At 35.7% G+C, this 18,495-nt stretch overlaps 3 protein-coding genes across 6 annotated transcripts in view; 2 read left to right on the top strand and 1 right to left on the bottom strand.

Annotated features, from left to right (window-relative positions):
• LOC117571704 (F-box/LRR-repeat protein 16) overlaps nucleotides 1-3,138 on the bottom strand; it is a 35,106-nt gene extending 31,968 nt beyond the window's left edge. The window contains exon 1 of one of the 3 annotated variants that reach the window (XM_052004837.1): nucleotides 2,668-3,138. The gene's annotated coding sequence lies outside the window, so the exon portion shown is untranslated. The remainder of the gene's footprint in view (nucleotides 1-2,667) is intronic. The other 2 variants (XM_052004836.1, XM_034254002.2) reach the window with 2 other exon arrangements.
• A 1,105-nt stretch (nucleotides 3,139-4,243) lies between these two features.
• Nucleotides 4,244-5,774, top strand: LOC117567590 (general transcription factor IIE subunit 1). The gene is made up of 2 exons (XM_034247672.2): nucleotides 4,244-5,422; nucleotides 5,485-5,774. Exons 1-2 carry the CDS (start codon nucleotides 4,321-4,323, stop codon nucleotides 5,676-5,678), a joined length of 1,296 nt encoding a protein of 431 aa, XP_034103563.1. The 5' UTR covers nucleotides 4,244-4,320; the 3' UTR covers nucleotides 5,679-5,774.
• Nucleotides 5,775-6,002: 228 nt separating this feature from the next.
• LOC117567589 (major facilitator superfamily domain-containing protein 6-A) lies at nucleotides 6,003-18,393 on the top strand. Of its 2 annotated transcripts, XM_034247671.2 has the most exons (6): nucleotides 6,004-6,765; nucleotides 8,220-8,358; nucleotides 15,286-16,129; nucleotides 16,196-16,660; nucleotides 16,721-16,904; nucleotides 17,816-18,393. In XM_034247671.2, exons 1-6 carry the CDS (start codon nucleotides 6,702-6,704, stop codon nucleotides 17,899-17,901), a joined length of 1,782 nt encoding a protein of 593 aa, XP_034103562.1. In that variant the 5' UTR covers nucleotides 6,004-6,701; the 3' UTR covers nucleotides 17,902-18,393. The 2 variants fall into 2 exon arrangements, with proteins under 2 accessions (XP_034103561.1, XP_034103562.1); XM_034247670.2 differs by lacking the exon at nucleotides 17,816-18,393 and having other exon boundaries at nucleotides 6,003-6,765; nucleotides 16,721-17,710.
• Nucleotides 18,394-18,495: the final 102 nt, after the last annotated feature.

The raw sequence follows: 18,495 nt of genomic DNA, 5'->3' as shown, positions 1-18,495 counted from the left end.
TATTAAAATGTTTCGCAAATTTACCAACTCAAAAGTTGGCATTAGCTGCTGACAGCAATGAGTTTATTAAATGTTTTTCAAATTTTGCAAAAGTAAAGTTTAGTTTTATTGTATTAATGGCTCACTTTTTAAAAAAAAAAAAAAAACTATTAAGATTTCTTGCACCAGACTAGCATCAAAATTCTAAAAGTGTTTATAAAGTTTTAAAGATATGTTTTTCAATCTCAACTTAACTCACAAATTAGCATAATATTATAGAGTTAACTAACAGACATATAAATCTTTAAAATCCATTTGGATGAAGAATAACATTTCCAAAAGTTTCTCCCAATGGTTAAAGTGCATCTATTTGATTAAATGCTTGCTTTATGGATACTTTGGAATCATTCAATTTATATTGCAATTTAATTCAAATTAATTTTGTCTACTTTTTGAGCTGCATCAATTATTTTGATTGAGAATGGACAACTTTTGGCATTTCAAATGAACTGCAATTTCGAATGAATAATTTGATGAATCTGAAAGTGGAAAAACATTTGGGAAATGATAATGCTCGACCAAAAGTAGAGACAGAGGCAGCTGTGTGGCATGCAACGAGAATCGACAGTAAAGTTTGTGTAGCAATTTTGCAAAACAAGCTGCATACTGTGCGGTGAATGAATCAGAATATCAATCTGAATGTCATCACCCTCCCTCGCACTTTCAGCTTATGTGTGTCCTGCTCACTCACACTCACACAGACACACACACATACACACAGATATGCATGCGTGTGTGCGTGCACTCGCCCGTAGTTATTTCATTTTTATGCGACCCTCCATTTTGTGAGCATTTTCCGCCGCTTGGCTGTGCGTCTATTTTTGGAGTTGGTTTGAGTCGCGGCGAGACAAAGCGAGACAAGCTTCGAGGCGAGTTGAGTTTTTGTTGCTGTTTCGCGTGCCTCGTTCCTTCTGCTTATTGGATTTCGCCGCTGCCGCGTAACGGTAACTACAGTACGCTTTAAATCGCTTCGCAGCTCTGCACTGTGTGAGGACTTGGTCTACATCCAAGTCCCTCTATGCTCACCCTCACCCTCGCCCTTCATCGTAACCCTGCCCGTTGGGTTGGGATTTGTATGCGTGCTGCGACAGCTTTATATATCGATTTTCGTCCCGTTGTTTTCATTCCCATTTGCGCTTTGATCTAAACGATGAAAACAAAATAAATCTCCCGGATAGCAAGCGACTGTCAATCATTTCTAATATCCTCGCAACTTTCGCAACATTGTGCAAGTTCATCCAACAACAACAACGGCAAAAAATGGAGAATACATAAATTAAATAATTCAACATCAAAGTGCAATCAACATTCATTGTTAAGCTGCTTACTTTACTTTGGCATAAAATATTTTCCATTATACATAGCATACTTTTAAGAGTAGCTTGAATAAAAAGAGCTCTGAAACTATTTTAATATTATCCGTCCATTTTGCTGTTGTTCAACTCAATGCTAATCCCAAGTGCTTTTTTAGATTTTCATTCATATAAATAGTTTTTCTTTGTGTTTTTGTAAGCTTATTCAATAAAAAATACATAAAACTGTAGAGAACTGTATTCCAGTATTAGAATTAGCATAATTTGTAGAGTAGTATGAATAAACTACTTAAAGATTGGCATGAATTTTATGGTTTTCAAATTCTATGCTAATCTCAAGTACTTGCTACGTTGGATTTGTTTTTAGCACGTTTTATTTCATTGGGTTAATTCATAAATTAATAAAAAACTGGATTTGGTTTTCTCTTTCAGTTTGTTTTAGTTGAATATTATTTTACTGTTAAAACTCGGTTTAACATTGATCTGGTAGAATTCATGTGCTAACAAGAAATAGTATATAGACTTGGTCAGGTTAGAAATCGAATTAACTTGATGTGCTGCAGCTATCAATGGGCTGATTCATGCAACACATGACATCTGTGCGTCAGTGTGTTTTTAACTGGGTCAAACTGCAAATGTGACCCGATTCATGGCAGATAGCTTTTTCTATGTGTAGTCCTAGCTATATGCCCACCTATATAACTGTTGTACTGTATATAAATGCGTATTGAAGTCTGAATGTTGATTAAGCCCCAATGAGATTGTGCTGGCATGGCAAATCAATATGGAAATCAGCTGGAGGCACAACCTGGCAGCCAGGTGTGCGTTCCAAAGCGAAAATTGAGCCAAAACAGGCGGACGATAGACGAGAGACGAGAGCAATGGCAAAGGGTCGCGCCAGCCTGTCTAAAGTCCTTTATTATTATGGGTAGATGTCGCTGGTATGACATCACAAGCTCAAGCTCAAGCTGAAGCCGACGCCAAGCGAAGCGAAGCAACCCTCTGGGATTGGGGGTGAGAGCGGGCGGTAAGCGCCCGGCTTTTGCTCGGGGGTTGCAAGTGCTGATAGAGCTCAAAGATGGAGATGGAGAGTCCTTTACTTCTGCTGCTGCTGCTGCTGCTTGGTGTCGAATTGTGTAGAATGCTGCTGTAGAGTGGAGACGAGTAAAAAGCAGACAAAAGCAAAGCAAACAAATCACGTGCAACCCAAATGTTGAAACAGTTCAAACGTAAAATTTGGCAACGTGAAACGCCAACCGAAAATCTGCTGCTATGGAAACTTTTGTAAATATATATAATAGATATATGCACACACCTGATTATTTTGTTGAAATAAATAAGTTATTTTCAGAATATATATAACAGAGTATATGTATATGTAATTGTATTTATTTGTTTGGAATTTTCTTTGCTTGTCGCATGCAATAAAAATCAATTCTACCAAACGTTGCTGCGGCGTGTTTGTTCTTGTTTTGTTTTTAATGGTTTCTTTGGCTTTTATTTTTTGTGCTTTCGCTTGCGACTACCACTCAACCGTTAACCGTTAATCGCGCATGGGCTTCTATTACTTATTCAGTCGCATACGCGTAAAAACTGCACACAATTGCACAAATGTTTTTGAGAAACCGCAAAAACAATCATAAAACTATTTGCACGCATTTATTTGTTTGTGTTTGTTTGTGTGTTGAAAATGTTGAGCGCCGTGAAAAAAAACGAGTAAACGATTAAACGGAAAATTTAAGCATCCGAGCGTAAGCGCGCACGACTCATAACTAACTGCAGGCCAATGCGAACAGCGAAAGTGGCGAAAGTGCAAAAGCTCCCAGAGCTCCCCAGAGAACAAAACAGAGTGCCGAAAAGGAGCGTGCGCTCTCGCATTGTCTCATGAAAAAGTTCGTTACATGGACATGGACTATAAAATGGGTGACGGCGAAACTGTTAATATAACATTTGCAATCCCTGTTAAGCACGCCACTGTCTGTTAACATTGTTTTTGTTGTGTGGCACAAGAGGATGCGCACTGCAGTTGTTTTCGCTGACTTTTGTGAAGTAAACAAGCGAAATACACCCCCAAAATGGTGCTCTTTAGTTTGAGAGAGCGACATAAAACATTGTTGAAGAGAGAAAGCTATAGCCTAAAACTGAATTTGTTATTTAATTACATATTTGGAAATTCATAATAGTCTCTATATTCATTTACTGTTTATTAAAAATAATTGTGCTATTTATTGCTTCATTTGTTTGTTATGTTTAAATAAATATGAAGAATTGTTGTTGAATAACGGATTTATATTTGTACGCTTTCATTTAACCTAGACCTCTTCAGTTACTTAATAGGTTATTACCCTTATAACAGCAAAATTCACTTACCTTTTACTCGCTCCCTTTGGCTATGCCCTGTGCTTTGTAAATAGTAATGGTACTCCAAATAAGGAATAATTGTAAGCGATTATATCATTCACACTTGGCTGGTTTTTAAAAGTCATCAATAATTATGCACTTTTTGTTTATCTAGCCAATTCAAATAAATCAATTATTAATAAATTCAGAATTAATTCTTAAAAAAAGAGCTTCCCAATTGTTTTTTTGAAACGAGTGCCAGGGTGTGACCGTTGGTATAATTTGCAAACACGAATAAAGTGGCGTTTCATTTCAAACAGCTTATTATTTTCGTGCTTCGTGTTCTTCCGGATCAGATCAAATTTTCGATCAAAACGAATGTTTCGAAAATATTTGAAACCGAAAACAAGTAACGGGCAAGACCTTATTTCAATTTCAGCAAAACACACGCGCTCACAATTTCGATTACTCTGTTGGCTTCCCAACAAGAAGAGACATTTATCGATAGTTAACAGGCCTATCTCATGTTACTCGGCATACTCTCATGCTGTTAGTCGGCAAGAAGAAGCATTTGAGCGAAAGAGGAAGACACAAATAATAATTTGTAGTTTGTTAAAATTTATTAAACATGTCCTCGACGTCAGCGGCCGCATCAAATGCAGCACCCGCCAAAACAGAAGTGCGCTATGTGACAGAAGTGCCCAGCAGTCTGAAACAATTAGCCCGTTTAGTCGTCCGAGGTTTCTACTCACAAGAGGACGCGCTCATCATCGACATGTTGGTGCGGAATCCATGTATGAAGGAGGACGACATCGGCGAGCTGTTGCGCTTCGAAAAGAAACAGCTGCGAGCACGCATAACCACACTGCGCACCGACAAGTTCATACAGATCCGTCTGAAGATGGAGACGGGACCCGATGGCAAGGCGCAAAAAGTCAACTATTACTTTATCAATTACAAAACTTTTGTGAACGTGGTCAAGTACAAATTGGATTTGATGCGGAAGCGCATGGAGACGGAGGAACGCGATGCGACCAGCCGCGCAAGCTTCAAGTGTTCCATGTGCTCGAAGACATTTACTGATCTCGAGGCCGACCAGCTGTTCGACACGGCAACATTGGAGTTTCGCTGTACGTACTGCGGCAGCATTGTGGAGGAAGACAGTGCGGCGATGCCGAAGAAGGATTCACGCCTAATGCTAGCACACTTCAACGAGCAGCTGCAGCCACTTTACGATCTGTTGCGCGAGGTGGAAGGTATTCAGTTGGCGCCCGAAGTCCTTGAACCCGAACCCGTGGACATCGATACGATACGTGGCATCACAAAACCAAATGCCATGCGGCCGGACAGCATGCAATGGTCGGGTGAGGCGACACGTAACCAAGGCTTCGCGGTTGAGGAGACTCGCGTCGATGTCACCATTGGTGGCGATGACAACTCCGAGGCGGTTGTGGAACGCAAATCACGTCCGATTTGGATGACAGAGAGCACTGTGATAACCGATGCGGATGGCAGCGATGGCAACTCGCTCAGCGAAACAGCACAACCGTCATCAACGTCCGGGCATCGCAGCAAAAAGGAGAACGAGGACATTATGTCAGTGCTGCTGCAGCACGAGAAACAGCCCGGCGAGCGGGATGCGCATTTGAAAGGCATTCACAGGGGTTCGTCAAATGCCAACTCCAGTGATTCCAGCGATGATGAGAATGACATTGACAACACAAAGATACGTGAGTTTATCAATGCATATGCAATGAACTTCCAGCTAAGTCTTCTCTTCAATCTAATGTAGCGAATGTCGATCTCGATAACTACATAAACTCAGAGTCGGAGGAAGAGGACGACGATGTGCCCACTGTGCTGGTGGGTGGACGACCGCATCCATTGGATCAGGTGGATGATAAACTAATTTCACAAATGACACCGCAGGAGAAGGAGAATTACATACACGTTTATCAGCAGCACTATAGCCATATATACGACTGAGTTGCAATTAGAATATATGCATATAAGTATAGGCTCAATGATAGTTTAAGTTGTATATTAAATTGGCTTGCAACTTGGAAGCCTTCGCGATTGATAGTAGAGCGTATTTCAATTTAAGCATTATCAAATGGCGCCAATTTTATGCAGATCTAGCTACCAGCTGAGGGTTGGCGTCTGTTATGTTAACATTCAAATAACATAAGCCGCAATGGCATGCTCAAAAATTTGCGTTAACAGGGCGTAATTATGTCATGCGGTCTGTTAAGCTTACAGCTACGCAAAGTTGGCCGCAAGTGCAGGAAGCTTCTCAGTGTTAATTAGCTTGCTAGGGCTTGCTGACCAGCTGTTCCCATCAGTTTTCATTTCAATATCAGTGGCCTCACATTGAAAGCATGCTGCGTAGTGTTAGTATTACTGGTGTTTGTGTTGTGGGCGTCTATTTGACACATTCGCCAAACTGTGTGCACTAACTAGATAAGCGTTTGAATGTAAACAGTATTAAAAAAGATATGTTTCTCTAATGTGTAAAATCAACACGACCTAGTCTGGTCTACTCAGTTCATCATTGCCGCTTCGTCGTTCTAATTAGAATCCTCAACCACCAAAAAGGATTAAATTGCATGTGCTGAAAATATAAATGCCGTCGTAGCAAAGAACATATGCAATATTTACGAGCAAACGCGTAATGCTGACACCTGCAATTTTATTTGGAATACGAGAAACGTGATCGCGTCAACTACAAGTGGATGTGTGTACTCGTGTATGTGTGCAACAACTTGAAAGAATATTTAAACTATTCTCATGCTGGTAATTGCACGGTTTGTGAATTAAATAAACAATATTTTGGAATTAAGTGCATACAACTTGCAAATCATAAAGAATCGCCGCCATCTAGTGGAAATTTCCGACAGCCCAAATTGAAAGCCAAAACTAATTGGCATTTGATGAATCGCTGTTAATAGGAATCGAAAATTAAGGAAACCGAAACGAATTGAAACGGAACGAAACGAATCAGCAGTGAAAATGAAGGTTAACATCGATAAGGACTTGGTGCCCATGAAAGCCCATTACTTTCTCTTCAATGCCGGTAAATAACCCACATAACATTACTTAATTACAAGTACCCTTTTAATTACTCATTCTATCTGATACCATTCTAATACTACACGCACTTTTAATACTATGACCATGTTAAAACTGAACATTTCTTGAATGTATTTTACGATAAGGCAGCATTGATAAGGTATTTTGTAGTGTCATGTAGATACACATTTATTTGTGTGCTATGCGTTTCGTAAATATACGCTTGATAAGAAGCTTAGTTAATTAGCAGTTGTTCAACATTCAATTCAATCAATTTGATCCCCTAGTAGTTTAAGCTGCTAGCTCATAGTGCAATGCAAACACTGTTCGACAGCATTATACGCACAACTGACAATGCCAAACAATTCAAATACAAAAAATAACTCATCTATTATCTTATCTTCCCTATTATTTAAAAACGGAACAGAACAATGCATATTCAATTTCCATTTCTACTGTTTGCAATATTCTTTTAGTCTGATTGTGTAAAATTCCAAAGGTTCTTCTCATGCAAAATAAGCGCTAATAATTGTCTTTTAAAGCATTCATAACGCATATTGGTGTAAATAACAGAGCAAGGTTGCTTTAGTTGAGTCCAAAGTTAATATGTCAATTAACTAAGCCGTCAGTCCCCACGGTGCTTAGCCCACTTCGTGACCTGAGAAGTGAGACAAAGCTGCTATCAGCAATTAAAGTAACGTTCTTACTTTTAAATTAATTAAAAAGTTACGCAGTAACAACTTGACGACCAAATACAATGTATTATAAAGGTTTACACTTGGACAAAGCGAATGGATTATAATCGCAATAGCGGTATATATGACTCCGATTGTTGATTTTAGGAATTGCCACAAATATACGTTCCATAATTATACCCAATGCTTATCAAACGCAAACACCCACATTTCATATTTGGACAATTCACACTAATCGCTGGCCAGTTGGTTTTACATACCCTATAAAATGCCCAATTGGGAATAGAACGACACAATTCACAATATAGCAATTTTTCTATATATTTAAATAATTTGATCAATTCTTGGAACTTAAATCATGTGTTAAGCATAATGAAAATAAAACGATAAACAACAAAAAATATTAAATTTAATTTGGATTTAAAAGGAAAAAAATAATAGTGAGGGTTTTATTGCACTTGTTGTATCATATATGTTATAACTATTATTCCATTACTTAAATCATTAAAAGAAAACTTTTTTTTAAAAATGTTGTTATACGAAATTTTCTAATTCCTTTAGTCCTCGCTATTTCTTCATTTGTAAGTTTTCCATATCCTCCGCAATGTTTCCCTCGTAGTTTACAGGGAATTTTTGTGCTCATCACACATTTGATTGCATTTAGTTTAGCACTTCAACCTCACAGACTCATCAACGCCCACGCCCATGCAACTAATCTAAATATTTTGTTTTCCTTCATTCCGACAATTCAAAACTGGAACAGGAACCGCACCCGTTGTACCCTTTATGCCACAACTGGCGACGCAGCTGGGATACTCCTCGGTTGTCGTGGGCACCATGTACATGATCTTGCCTATTATTGGACTCATAGCTAAGCCACTCTTTGGCTATATAGCCGATCGGTAAGTTCTTGAATGATTCAAGTTTCTTATCGTCAACTAATAAAAATGTTCTTGTTTGTAAGATGTCTGCAAATTCTTTTAATCTGAATAAATTGCCGTAATTATGATAGTGGAGGCGTGATCTAATGTTGTTATGTTGACAACCATATAACATGATAACCAACCCTTTCACTTGGGGAATACGCACTTTCTCTTCATAGCAGCTATCCAAACAAATGTTTTTATTTTACATTTTTCAAAGTCCAACTATATGTAGTTTTATAATCTCATAATTTCATAAAAAAAAAAAATAGTAATTGCTTTGAAATATATCTTGATTTCTTTTAATGAATCACTATGTTAAAGTATATTCTCTACTTAAACTTTATCAATGTTTCGATATCTCTCTGAAATTCAAATCTGACAGAGATTAGAACAGAAGTCTTTAAAGTAGTTGAAATTTATTCTTTTTTTTCTTGTTTTCATAATATATTTTTTTTTATAAATTGAAAAAAAACATATTATCTAATGTATTTTGAAATAAGTATTCTCAATTTTGTTATATTAGAATTAAAGCAAAATTAGAATTACTTTAATATTATCTAATGTATTTTGAAATAAGTATTCTCAATTTTGTTATATTGGAATTAAAGCAAAATTAGAATTACTTTAATATTATCTAATGTATTTTGAAATAAGTATTCTCAATTTTGTTATATTAGAATTAGCAAAATTAGAAAGCTCAGAGAAGCTGGGTCCAGTGATTTGAGATATTCAAAAAAAAATTGGTGCCCATTGCTTTAAATCGTTTGCCCATGTTTGCCCAGGAAAAACTTTTTTTTGCCCACCCTTAGTTTCGAAATTATGAAAAATTTTTTTTTTTCGAAAATTCAAAAATTTTTTTTTTTCAAAATTTTTTTTTGCGGAAATCGCTTTAAATCGTTTGCCCATGTTTGCCCATCTTTTAGTTTTTCGAAAAAATTTTTCGTTTTCGAAATTTTGAATTTTGAAAAAATTTTGACATTTTTTCGGAATGAATGACTCAAATTCGATCGCCCACACCTCGAAATTATGAATACTAAAGTCTACAACGGTAGCCTCAAGTGTTTTCAAGTCTGCCCATATCTCAGAATTTCAAAATTTTGCCGAATTACAAAAATTTTCATACTTTTTTGATTTCAGCCTATGGCCCATACAAATTCATCGTTTACCCAATTTTCAAAAGTCTCAATTTTTTGCAAATTTCAAAATTTTTAAAATTTTTTGACTTTTTCAGACTGCCCATTCGCTATTTTCGTTTGCCCACCCTTTAGAATTTCGAAATTTTGCCGAATTTCAAAAATTTTCATACTTTTTTGATTTCAGCCTATGGCCCATACAAATTCATCGTTTACCCAATTTTCAAAGTCTCAAATTTTTGCCAAATTTCAAAATTTTTCAAATTTTTTTGACTTTTTCAGACTGCCCATTCGCTATTTTCGTTTGCCCACCCTTTAGAATTTCGAAATTTTGCCGAATTTCAAAAATTTTCATACTTTTTTGATTTCAGCCTATGGCCCATACAAATTCATCGTTTACCCAATTTTCAAAGTCTCAAATTTTGCCAAATTTCAAAATTTTTCAAATTTTTTTTGACTTTTTCAGACTGCCCATTCGCTATTTTTGTTTGCCCACCCTTTAGAATTTCAAAATTTTGCCTAATTTAAAAAATTTTCATACTTTTTTGATTTTCAGCCTATGGCCCATACAAATTCATCGTTTACCCAATTTTCAAAGTCTCAAATTTTTGCCAAATTTCAAAATTTTTTAAATTTTTTTGACTTTTTCAGACTGCCCAATCATTATTTTCGATTGCCCACCCTTTAGTTTTTAAAATTTATGCATAATTCCAAAAATGCTCATACTTTTTCCGTTTGCCCATTTTGTATGTTATTTATTTTATGACTATTAGTATAATTTTTCTTGAAATTCTATAAACTACTAAAGCCTTCAAGCCCATAACAGAATATATAAATATTTTCTGTCTTTATAAGGTCATAAAACAGGTGTGTCCTTTTTTATTCTTAAAAGTTTTGGGTTTTTCTCATTCACTACCTTTTGGTGGAATTCATTCAAAAGGGGTGACGCAATATCACGATACATGTAGTAGGTATTGCTAAATTGTCCAAAAATAGTGGAGTATGAAAATTTTTGGAATTCGGCAAAATTTCAAAATTCTAAAGGGTGGGCAAACGAAAATAGCGAATGGGCAGTCTGAAAAAGTCAAAAAAATTTGAAAAATTTTGAAATTTGGCAAAAATTTGAGACTTTGAAAGTTGGGCAAACGATGAATTTGTATGGGCCATAGGCTGAAATCAAAAAAGTATGAAAATTTTTTAAATTAGGCAAAATTTTGAAATTCTAAAGGGTGGGCAAACAAAAATAGCGAATGGGCAGTCTGAAAAAGTCAAAAAAAATTTTGAAAAAATTTTGAAATTTGGCAAAATTTGAGACTTTGAAAATTGGGTAAACGATGAATTTGTATGGGCCATAGGCTGAAATCAAAAAAGTATGAAAATTTTTTAAATTAAGCAAAATTTTGAAATTCTAAAGGGTGGGCAAACAAAAATAGCGAATAAGCAGTCTGAAAAAGTCAAAAAAATTTGAAAAATTTTGAAATTTGGCAAAAATTTGAGACTTTGAAAATTGGGTAAACGATGAATTTGTATGGGCCATAGGCTGAAATCAAAAAAGTATGAAAATTTTTGGAATTCGGCAAAATTTCGAAATTCTAAAGGGTGGGCAAACGAAAATAGCGAATGGGCAGTCTGAAAAAGTCAAAAAATTTGAAAAATTTTGAAATTTGGCAAAAATTTGAGACTTTGAAAATTGGGTAAACGATGAATTTGTATGGGCCATAGGCTGAAATCAAAAAAGTATGAAAATTTTTTAAATTAAGCAAAATTTTGAAATTCTAAAGGGTGGGCAAACAAAAATAGCGAATGGGCAGTCTGAAAAAGTCAAAAAAATTTTAAAAATTTTGAAATTTGGCAAAAATTTGAGACTTTGAAAGTTGGGCAAACGATGAATTTGTATGGGCCATAGGCTGAAATCAAAAAAGTATGAAAATTTTTTAAATTAAGCAAAATTTTGAAATTCTAAAGGGTGGGCAAACGAAAATAGCAAATGGGCAGTCTGAAAAAGTCAAAAAAATTTGAAAAATTTTGAAATTTGGCAAAAATTTGAGACTTTGAAAGTTGGGCAAACGATGAATTTGTATGGGCCATAGGCTGAAATCAAAAAAGTATGAAAATTTTTTAAATTAAGCAAAATTTTGAAATTCTAAAGGGTGGGCAAACAAAAATAGCGAATGGGCAGTCTGAAAAAGTCAAAAAAATTTGAAAAATTTTGAAATTTGGCAAAAATTTGAGACTTTGAAAATTGGGCAAACGATGAATTTGTATGGGCCATAGGCTGAAATCAAAAAAGTATGAAAATTTTTGAAATTCGGCAAAATTTCGAAATTCGAAAGGGTGGGCAAACGAAAATAGCGAATGGGCAGTCTGAAAAAGTCAAAAAAATTTGAAAAATTTTGAAATTTGGCAAAAATTTGAGACTTTGAAAGTTGGGCAAACGATGAATTTGTATGGGCCATAGGCTGAAATCAAAAAAGTATGAAAATTTTTTAAATTAAGCTAAATTTTGAAATTCCAAAGGGTGGGCAAACAAAAATAGCGAATGGGCAGACTGAAAAAGTCAAAAAAATTTGAAAAATTTTGAAATTTGGCAAAAAATTTGAGACTTTGAAAATTGGGTAAACGATGAATTTGTATGGGCCATAGGCTGAAATCAAAAAAGTATGAAAATTTTTGAAATTCGGCAAATTTCGAAATTCTAAAGGGTGGGCAAACGAAAATAACGAATGGGCAGTCTGAAAAAGTCAAAAAAATTTGAAAAAATTTTGAAATTTGGCAAAAATTTGAGATTTGAAAATTGGTAAAACGATGAATTTTTATGGGCCATAGGCTGAAATCAAAAAAGTATGAAAATTTTTGGAATTCGGCAAAATTTCGAAATTCTAAAGGGTGGGCAAACGAAAATAGCGAATGGGCAGTCTGAAAAAGTCAAAAAAAATTTGAAAAATTTTGAAATTTGGCAAAAATTTGAGACTTTGAAAGTTGGGCAAACGATGAATTTGTATGGGCCATAGGCTGAAATCAAAAAAGTATGAAATTTTTTTAAATTAAGCAAAATTTTGAAATTCTAAAGGGTGGGCAAACACAAATAGCGAATGGGCAGTCTGAAAAAGTCAAAAAAATTTGAAAAATTTTGAAATTTGGCAAAAATTTGAGACTTTGAAAATTGGGTAAACGATGAATTTGTATGGGCCATAGGCTGAAATCAAAAAAGTATGAAAATTTTTGGAATTCGGCAAAATTTCGAAATTCTAAAGGGTGGGCAAACGAAAATAGCGAATGGGCAGTCTGAAAAAGTCAAAAAAATTTGAAAAATTTTGAAATTTGGCAAAAATTTGAGACTTTGAAAGTTGGGCAAACGATGAATTTGTATGGGCCATAGGCTGAAATCAAAAAAGTATGAAAATTTTTTAAATTAGGCAAAATTTTGAAATTCTAAAGGGTGGGCAAACAAAAATAGCGAATGGGCAGTCTGAAAAAGTCAAAAAAAATTTGAAAAATTTTGAAATTTGGCAAAATTTGAGACTTTGAAAATTGGGTAAACGATGAATTTGTATGGGCCATAGGCTGAAATCAAAAAAGTATGAAAATTTTTGAAATTCGGCAAAATTTCGAAATTCTAAAGGGTGGGCAAACGAAAATAGCGAATGGGCAGTCTGAAAAAGTCAAAAAAATTTGAAAAATTTTGAAATTTGGCAAAAATTTGAGACTTTGAAAATTGGGTAAACGATGAATTTGTATGGGCCATAGGCTCAAATCAAAAAAGTATGAACATTTTTGAAATTCGGCAAAATTTCGAAATTCTAAAGGGTGGGCAAACGAAAAATAGCGAATGGGCAGTCTGAAAAAGTCAAAAAAATTTGAAAAATTTTGAAATTTGGCAAAAATTTGAGACTTTGAAAATTGGGTAAACGATGAATTTGTATGGGCCATAGGCTGAAATCAAAAAAGTATGAAAATTTTTGAAATTCGGCAAAATTTCGAAATTCTAAAGGGTGTGGGCAAACGAAAATAACGAATGGGCAGTCTGAAAAAGTCAAAAAAATTTGAAAAATTTTGAAATTTGGCAAAAATTTGAGACTTTGAAAATTGGGTAAACGATGAATTTGTATGGGCCATAGGCTGAAATCAAAAAAGTATGAAAATTTTTGGAATTCGGCAAAATTTCGAAATTCTAAAGGGTGGGCAAACGAAAATAGCGAATGGGCAGTCTGAAAAAGTCAAAAAAAATTGAAAAAATTTGAAATTTGGCAAAAATTTGAGACTTTGAAAGTTGGGCAAACGATGAATTTGTATGGGCCATAGGCTGAAATCAAAAAAGTATGAAAATTTTTTAAATTAAGCAAAATTTTGAAATTCTAAAGGGTGGGCAAACAAAAATAGCGAATGGGCAGTCTGAAAAAGTCAAAAAAATTTGAAAAATTTTGAAATTTGGCAAAAATTTGAGACTTTGAAAATTGGGCAAACGATGAATTTGTATGGGCCATAGGCTGAAATCAAAAAAGTATGAAAATTTTGAAAATTCGGCAAAATTTCGAAATTCTAAAGGGTGGGCAAACGAAAATAGCGAATGGGCAGTCTGAAAAAGTCAAAAAAAATTTGAAAAATTTTGAAATTTGGCAAAAAATTTGAGACTTTGAAAATTGGGTAAACGATGAATTTGTATGGGCCATAGGCTGAAATCAAAAAAGTATGAAAATTTTTGGAATTCGGCAAAATTTCGAAATTCTAAAGGGTGGGCAAACGAAAATAGCGAATGGGCAGTCTGAAAAAGTCAAAAAAATTTGAAAATTTGAAATTTGGCAAAAATTTGAGACTTTGAAAGTTGGGCAAACGATGAATTTGTATGGGCCATAGGCTGAAATCAAAAAGTATGAAATTTTTTAAATTAGGCAAAATTTTGAATTTCTAAAGGTGGGCAAACAAAAATAGCGAATGGGCAGTCTGAAAAAAGTCAAAAAAATTTGAAAAATTTTGAAATTTGGCAAAAATTTGAGACTTTGAAAATTGGGTAAACGATGAATTTGTATGGGCCATAGGCTGAAATCAAAAAAGTATGAAAATTTTTGAAATTCGGCAAAATTTCGAAATTCTAAAGGGTGGGCAAACGAAAATAACGAATGGGCAGTCTGAAAAAGTCAAAAAAATTTGAAAAATTTTGAAATTTGGCAAAAATTTGAGACTTTGAAAATTGGGTAAACGATGAATTTGTATGGGCCATAGGCTGAAATCAAAAAAGTATGAAAATTTTTGTAATTTCGGCAAAATTTTGAAATTCTGAGATATGGGCAGACTTGAAAACACTTGAGGCTACCGTTGTAGAGCTTTAGTATTCATAATTTCGAGGTGTGGGCGATCGAATTTGAGTCATTCATTCCGAAAAAATGTCAAAATTTTTCAAAATTCAAAATTTCGAAAACGAAAAATTTTTTCGAAAAACTAAAAGATGGGCAAACATGGGCAAACGATTTTAAAGCGATTTCCGCAAAAAAATTTTGAAAAAAAAATTTTTTTGAATTTTCGAAAAAAAAAAATTTTTCATAATTTCGAAACTAAGGGTGGGCAAAAAAAAATTTTTCCTGGGCAAACATGGGCAAACGATTTAAAGCAATGGGCACCAATTTTTTTTTGAATATCTCAAATCACTGGACCCAGCTTCTCTGAGCTAAATTAGAATTACTTTAATTATAATTTTTGAGCATCTACTATAACATAAACATATTAGAAATATTTGTATTATGGTCTAACAACTATTTCTTTTATCCTTACACAGTTACCATCAGCATCGCCTCCTTTTCCTGGGCGGACAGGCGCTCACCGCTGTGGCCTTCTTTCAGATCATGTTTGTGCCAGCCGTGGATCAGGAGACGCAGTTCCATTGCCACGCCGGCGTCTCCTCCATACGCTACTGTTCCAACTACGCCGCTGACACGGAGCAGCAGCTGGAAACACACTTTGCCAATCGAACGTTGAGCTGCCAAATGCGCTGTCAAATGGTGCCTCCAATGTGGGACATTGTGTGCAACAATTGGCTGCAAAATAAGACGCAAAGTTGCCAGACGAACAGCAGCAAATCGTGGATTGACTTTGACACCTATATCAGCATGAATGACGTAATTGACGAGCCAATGTTGAATGGCAAGGGAAGATGCCTTAACTTTCTGATACCGCACGACAGGGGCGTGGTGGACGCACAAAATGTGACACTCTATTGCCCCAAGGAGAATGATATATTCCGGCCCAAATGCCAGATGAATTGCAATGACTCGTACTTGGAGAAAATGTTGCCCGCCAGCAGGGAGCTTAACATGAGCAGTGCAATGGCCAAGCCAGAGTTTTGGTTCTTCTTTGGCATGCTCATCATCAGCTGGGCGGGCATGGCTGTTGTGGTGAGCATTGGCGATGCAATCTGCTTTGGCCTGCTGGGCGAGCGTCATCATCTGTATGGAAAGCAACGTTTGTGCGGCTCTTTGGGTTGGGGAGTCTTTGCTGTGATCGCTGGTCTGCTTGTGGATGCCATGTCGAAGGACGGTTCAGATGTTAAGAACTACACAATTGTCTTCTGGATGACGCTTGTTATATTGGGATTCGATATGCTCGCTTCCACCAAATTGAAGGTGAGTTCAATATCTTTCCTCGATCAGTTATTTCTGAATTTAATTATTTTCTTTGTAAACTTACAGCACACTCAGACGCACATGTCGTCCAATATTTGGAAGGATGTGGGCCAAATGTTCCTCTCGTTGCGTTGTGTCGTCTTCTTTCTTTGGTGCGTGGCCATTGGCCTGGGCACTGCGCTTATTTGGAACTTTCTGTTTATCTACTTGGAGGAGCTGGCGAAGCCCTTCGATGAGGGAAACTATATAAAGACGCTAGAAGGTCTAGTCATGGGCATCCAGTGCTTTGGTGGTGAGCTGCCGCTCTTCTTTCTGTCCGGCTGGATACTGAAGCGTATTGGACATGTGAATGCTATGAGCCTGGTTCTGTTTGGCTTTGGTGTGCGATTCATACTGTACTCGATGCTCCAGAATCCTTGGTATATACTGCCCATTGAGCTGCTCAATGGTGTCACGTTTGGCCTCTTCTACGCCACCATGGCTTCGTATGCCAGCATTGTGGCGCCTCCAGGCACGGAGGCAACCATGCAGGTATCTTTAGCATCAATTTCTTGTTGTTCGTTTCCATTCTAAAACTTTCTTTTCCTGCAGAGTCTTGTGGGTGCCATCTTTGAGGGTGTCGGCGTGTCTATTGGCAGTCAAATTGCCGGCCAGCTCTTTGATGCTGTCAGTGCTCGGACTACGTTTGAGATCTTTGGCATTGCCGCCTTCATTATCTTCATCATTCACGTCTGCGTCCAAATGTATCTGCAGCGCAATGTCCCCTATGAAAATGGTAAGGGTAGGTCATCAACAGCCTCTGCTCCAGCTTCGGCTTCCGCTTCCGCCTCGCCGCCCACGACGGTGACTAACACTGCCAATGAAATGCATACTGATAGCCCAACTAGCCCTAAGAACCTTGATGACTTTAGAGACGTCGACTTGAGCTGATCAACGAATTTATAGCAATTTTGTCTTAGATACAGAAGAGATCCCTGTACAATTATACTCGTAAAAGGACTTGAATACTTAATTCAAATCTGACGCTACAAACAACAAAAAATATATATGAATTTATGTGACTTAAGCAGAAGATTATTGCCAGAGTCTGACGTAGGTTAGCATCATCAAATGAAATGAAAGAAACGTATGATATTATTCACACTTGAATCCTGAAACAATTGAAGATTATATAAAAAGGCTATAGTTTCTAGATTATCATCAATTCAAGCTGTGCTCAAATAGTATTTAAATTAAGAGTAAAGCTCAAAGAGGTTTCGATTCCCACAGTTCCTCAGCTCTTTAATCACAAGATATTTAAGCAGGGCTTAATTCAGCGTTATTCGATTAAAGAGAATCATTAGAAAAAGGCAGCTAAATTATGAGAGATTAACATTAAACATTTATAATAAACAATTTACCAATATAACTACATAATAGGAACCGACACATGCTCTATCTTAATACACAACACCATTTTTTATGTTTAGTACAAATCACTTTGTATACGATCTTAAGTTCTTGCAAATTTTCTTGCCATTAATCTGTGAAACACAAAAATAAAATTGGAAATTTAAAAGCCATACATTACTTTTTGGTTTATACACTTTTTCGAACTCTTTCGGCATTAGCTGTAAGAATAATGTGTAAGAATAAAAATATATTGTTGAAAACATTGTAACTAATCAATATTCCAAATACTTTTAGGCACTGTCAAATATTTTGCACCGACAGATGCAATGCACATGCTGAATGAACAGGAATATACAAGTTTTACAAGTAGTGTTAGCTAAGCTGCTTCACCTCCTCTGTGATCCATAAACTGAAACTGAAACCGTAATCCGATTATCACCCGGAAACAACAAAACCCAACACAATACAACAGAAAGTGCTACTACGTCTTCTAATTCTTCCAATTACCGCTGCATGCTGAATTTCAATTCAATCTTAAATGTATTTATAGTGATTATACCATCTATCTAGTTGTACTTTAACTTTAACAATCGTAGTCCACACACCACACTCATTATGCATGCTTATCTCAATCACACACATCCAAGAAATGTACCAAGTTTGTCAGCTGCTTATTGTGATATCTCTCGTGTCTTATATACAAACTATACACATAGATTATTTTGTCGCTTAGAAAAACTCTCTTTGATCTTATCACAATAAATCAAGCTGTAAACTTGTTGCCTACGCTATATAAGCATGGTATTTTTTTTTAATTTTATTGTAAACTCTGAGAATGTAATTTTGTCACTGTATTAGCGTGAAAGTGAATGTTTAATTCTTTACACGACAAATATTATGTATATTATGAAATATGTCGATCAATCCACTGAAATTGGCCTCTCTTGCATGTGGCTTTATTTCAACGTAATTCT

Source organism: Drosophila albomicans, chromosome 3, assembly GCF_009650485.2.
Source record: "Drosophila albomicans strain 15112-1751.03 chromosome 3, ASM965048v2, whole genome shotgun sequence".
Lineage (NCBI taxonomy): Eukaryota > Metazoa > Arthropoda > Insecta > Diptera > Drosophilidae > Drosophila > Drosophila albomicans.
The sequence above is the reverse complement of the archived record's forward strand: the minus strand, read 5'-3'. Positions and strand labels throughout refer to the sequence as shown.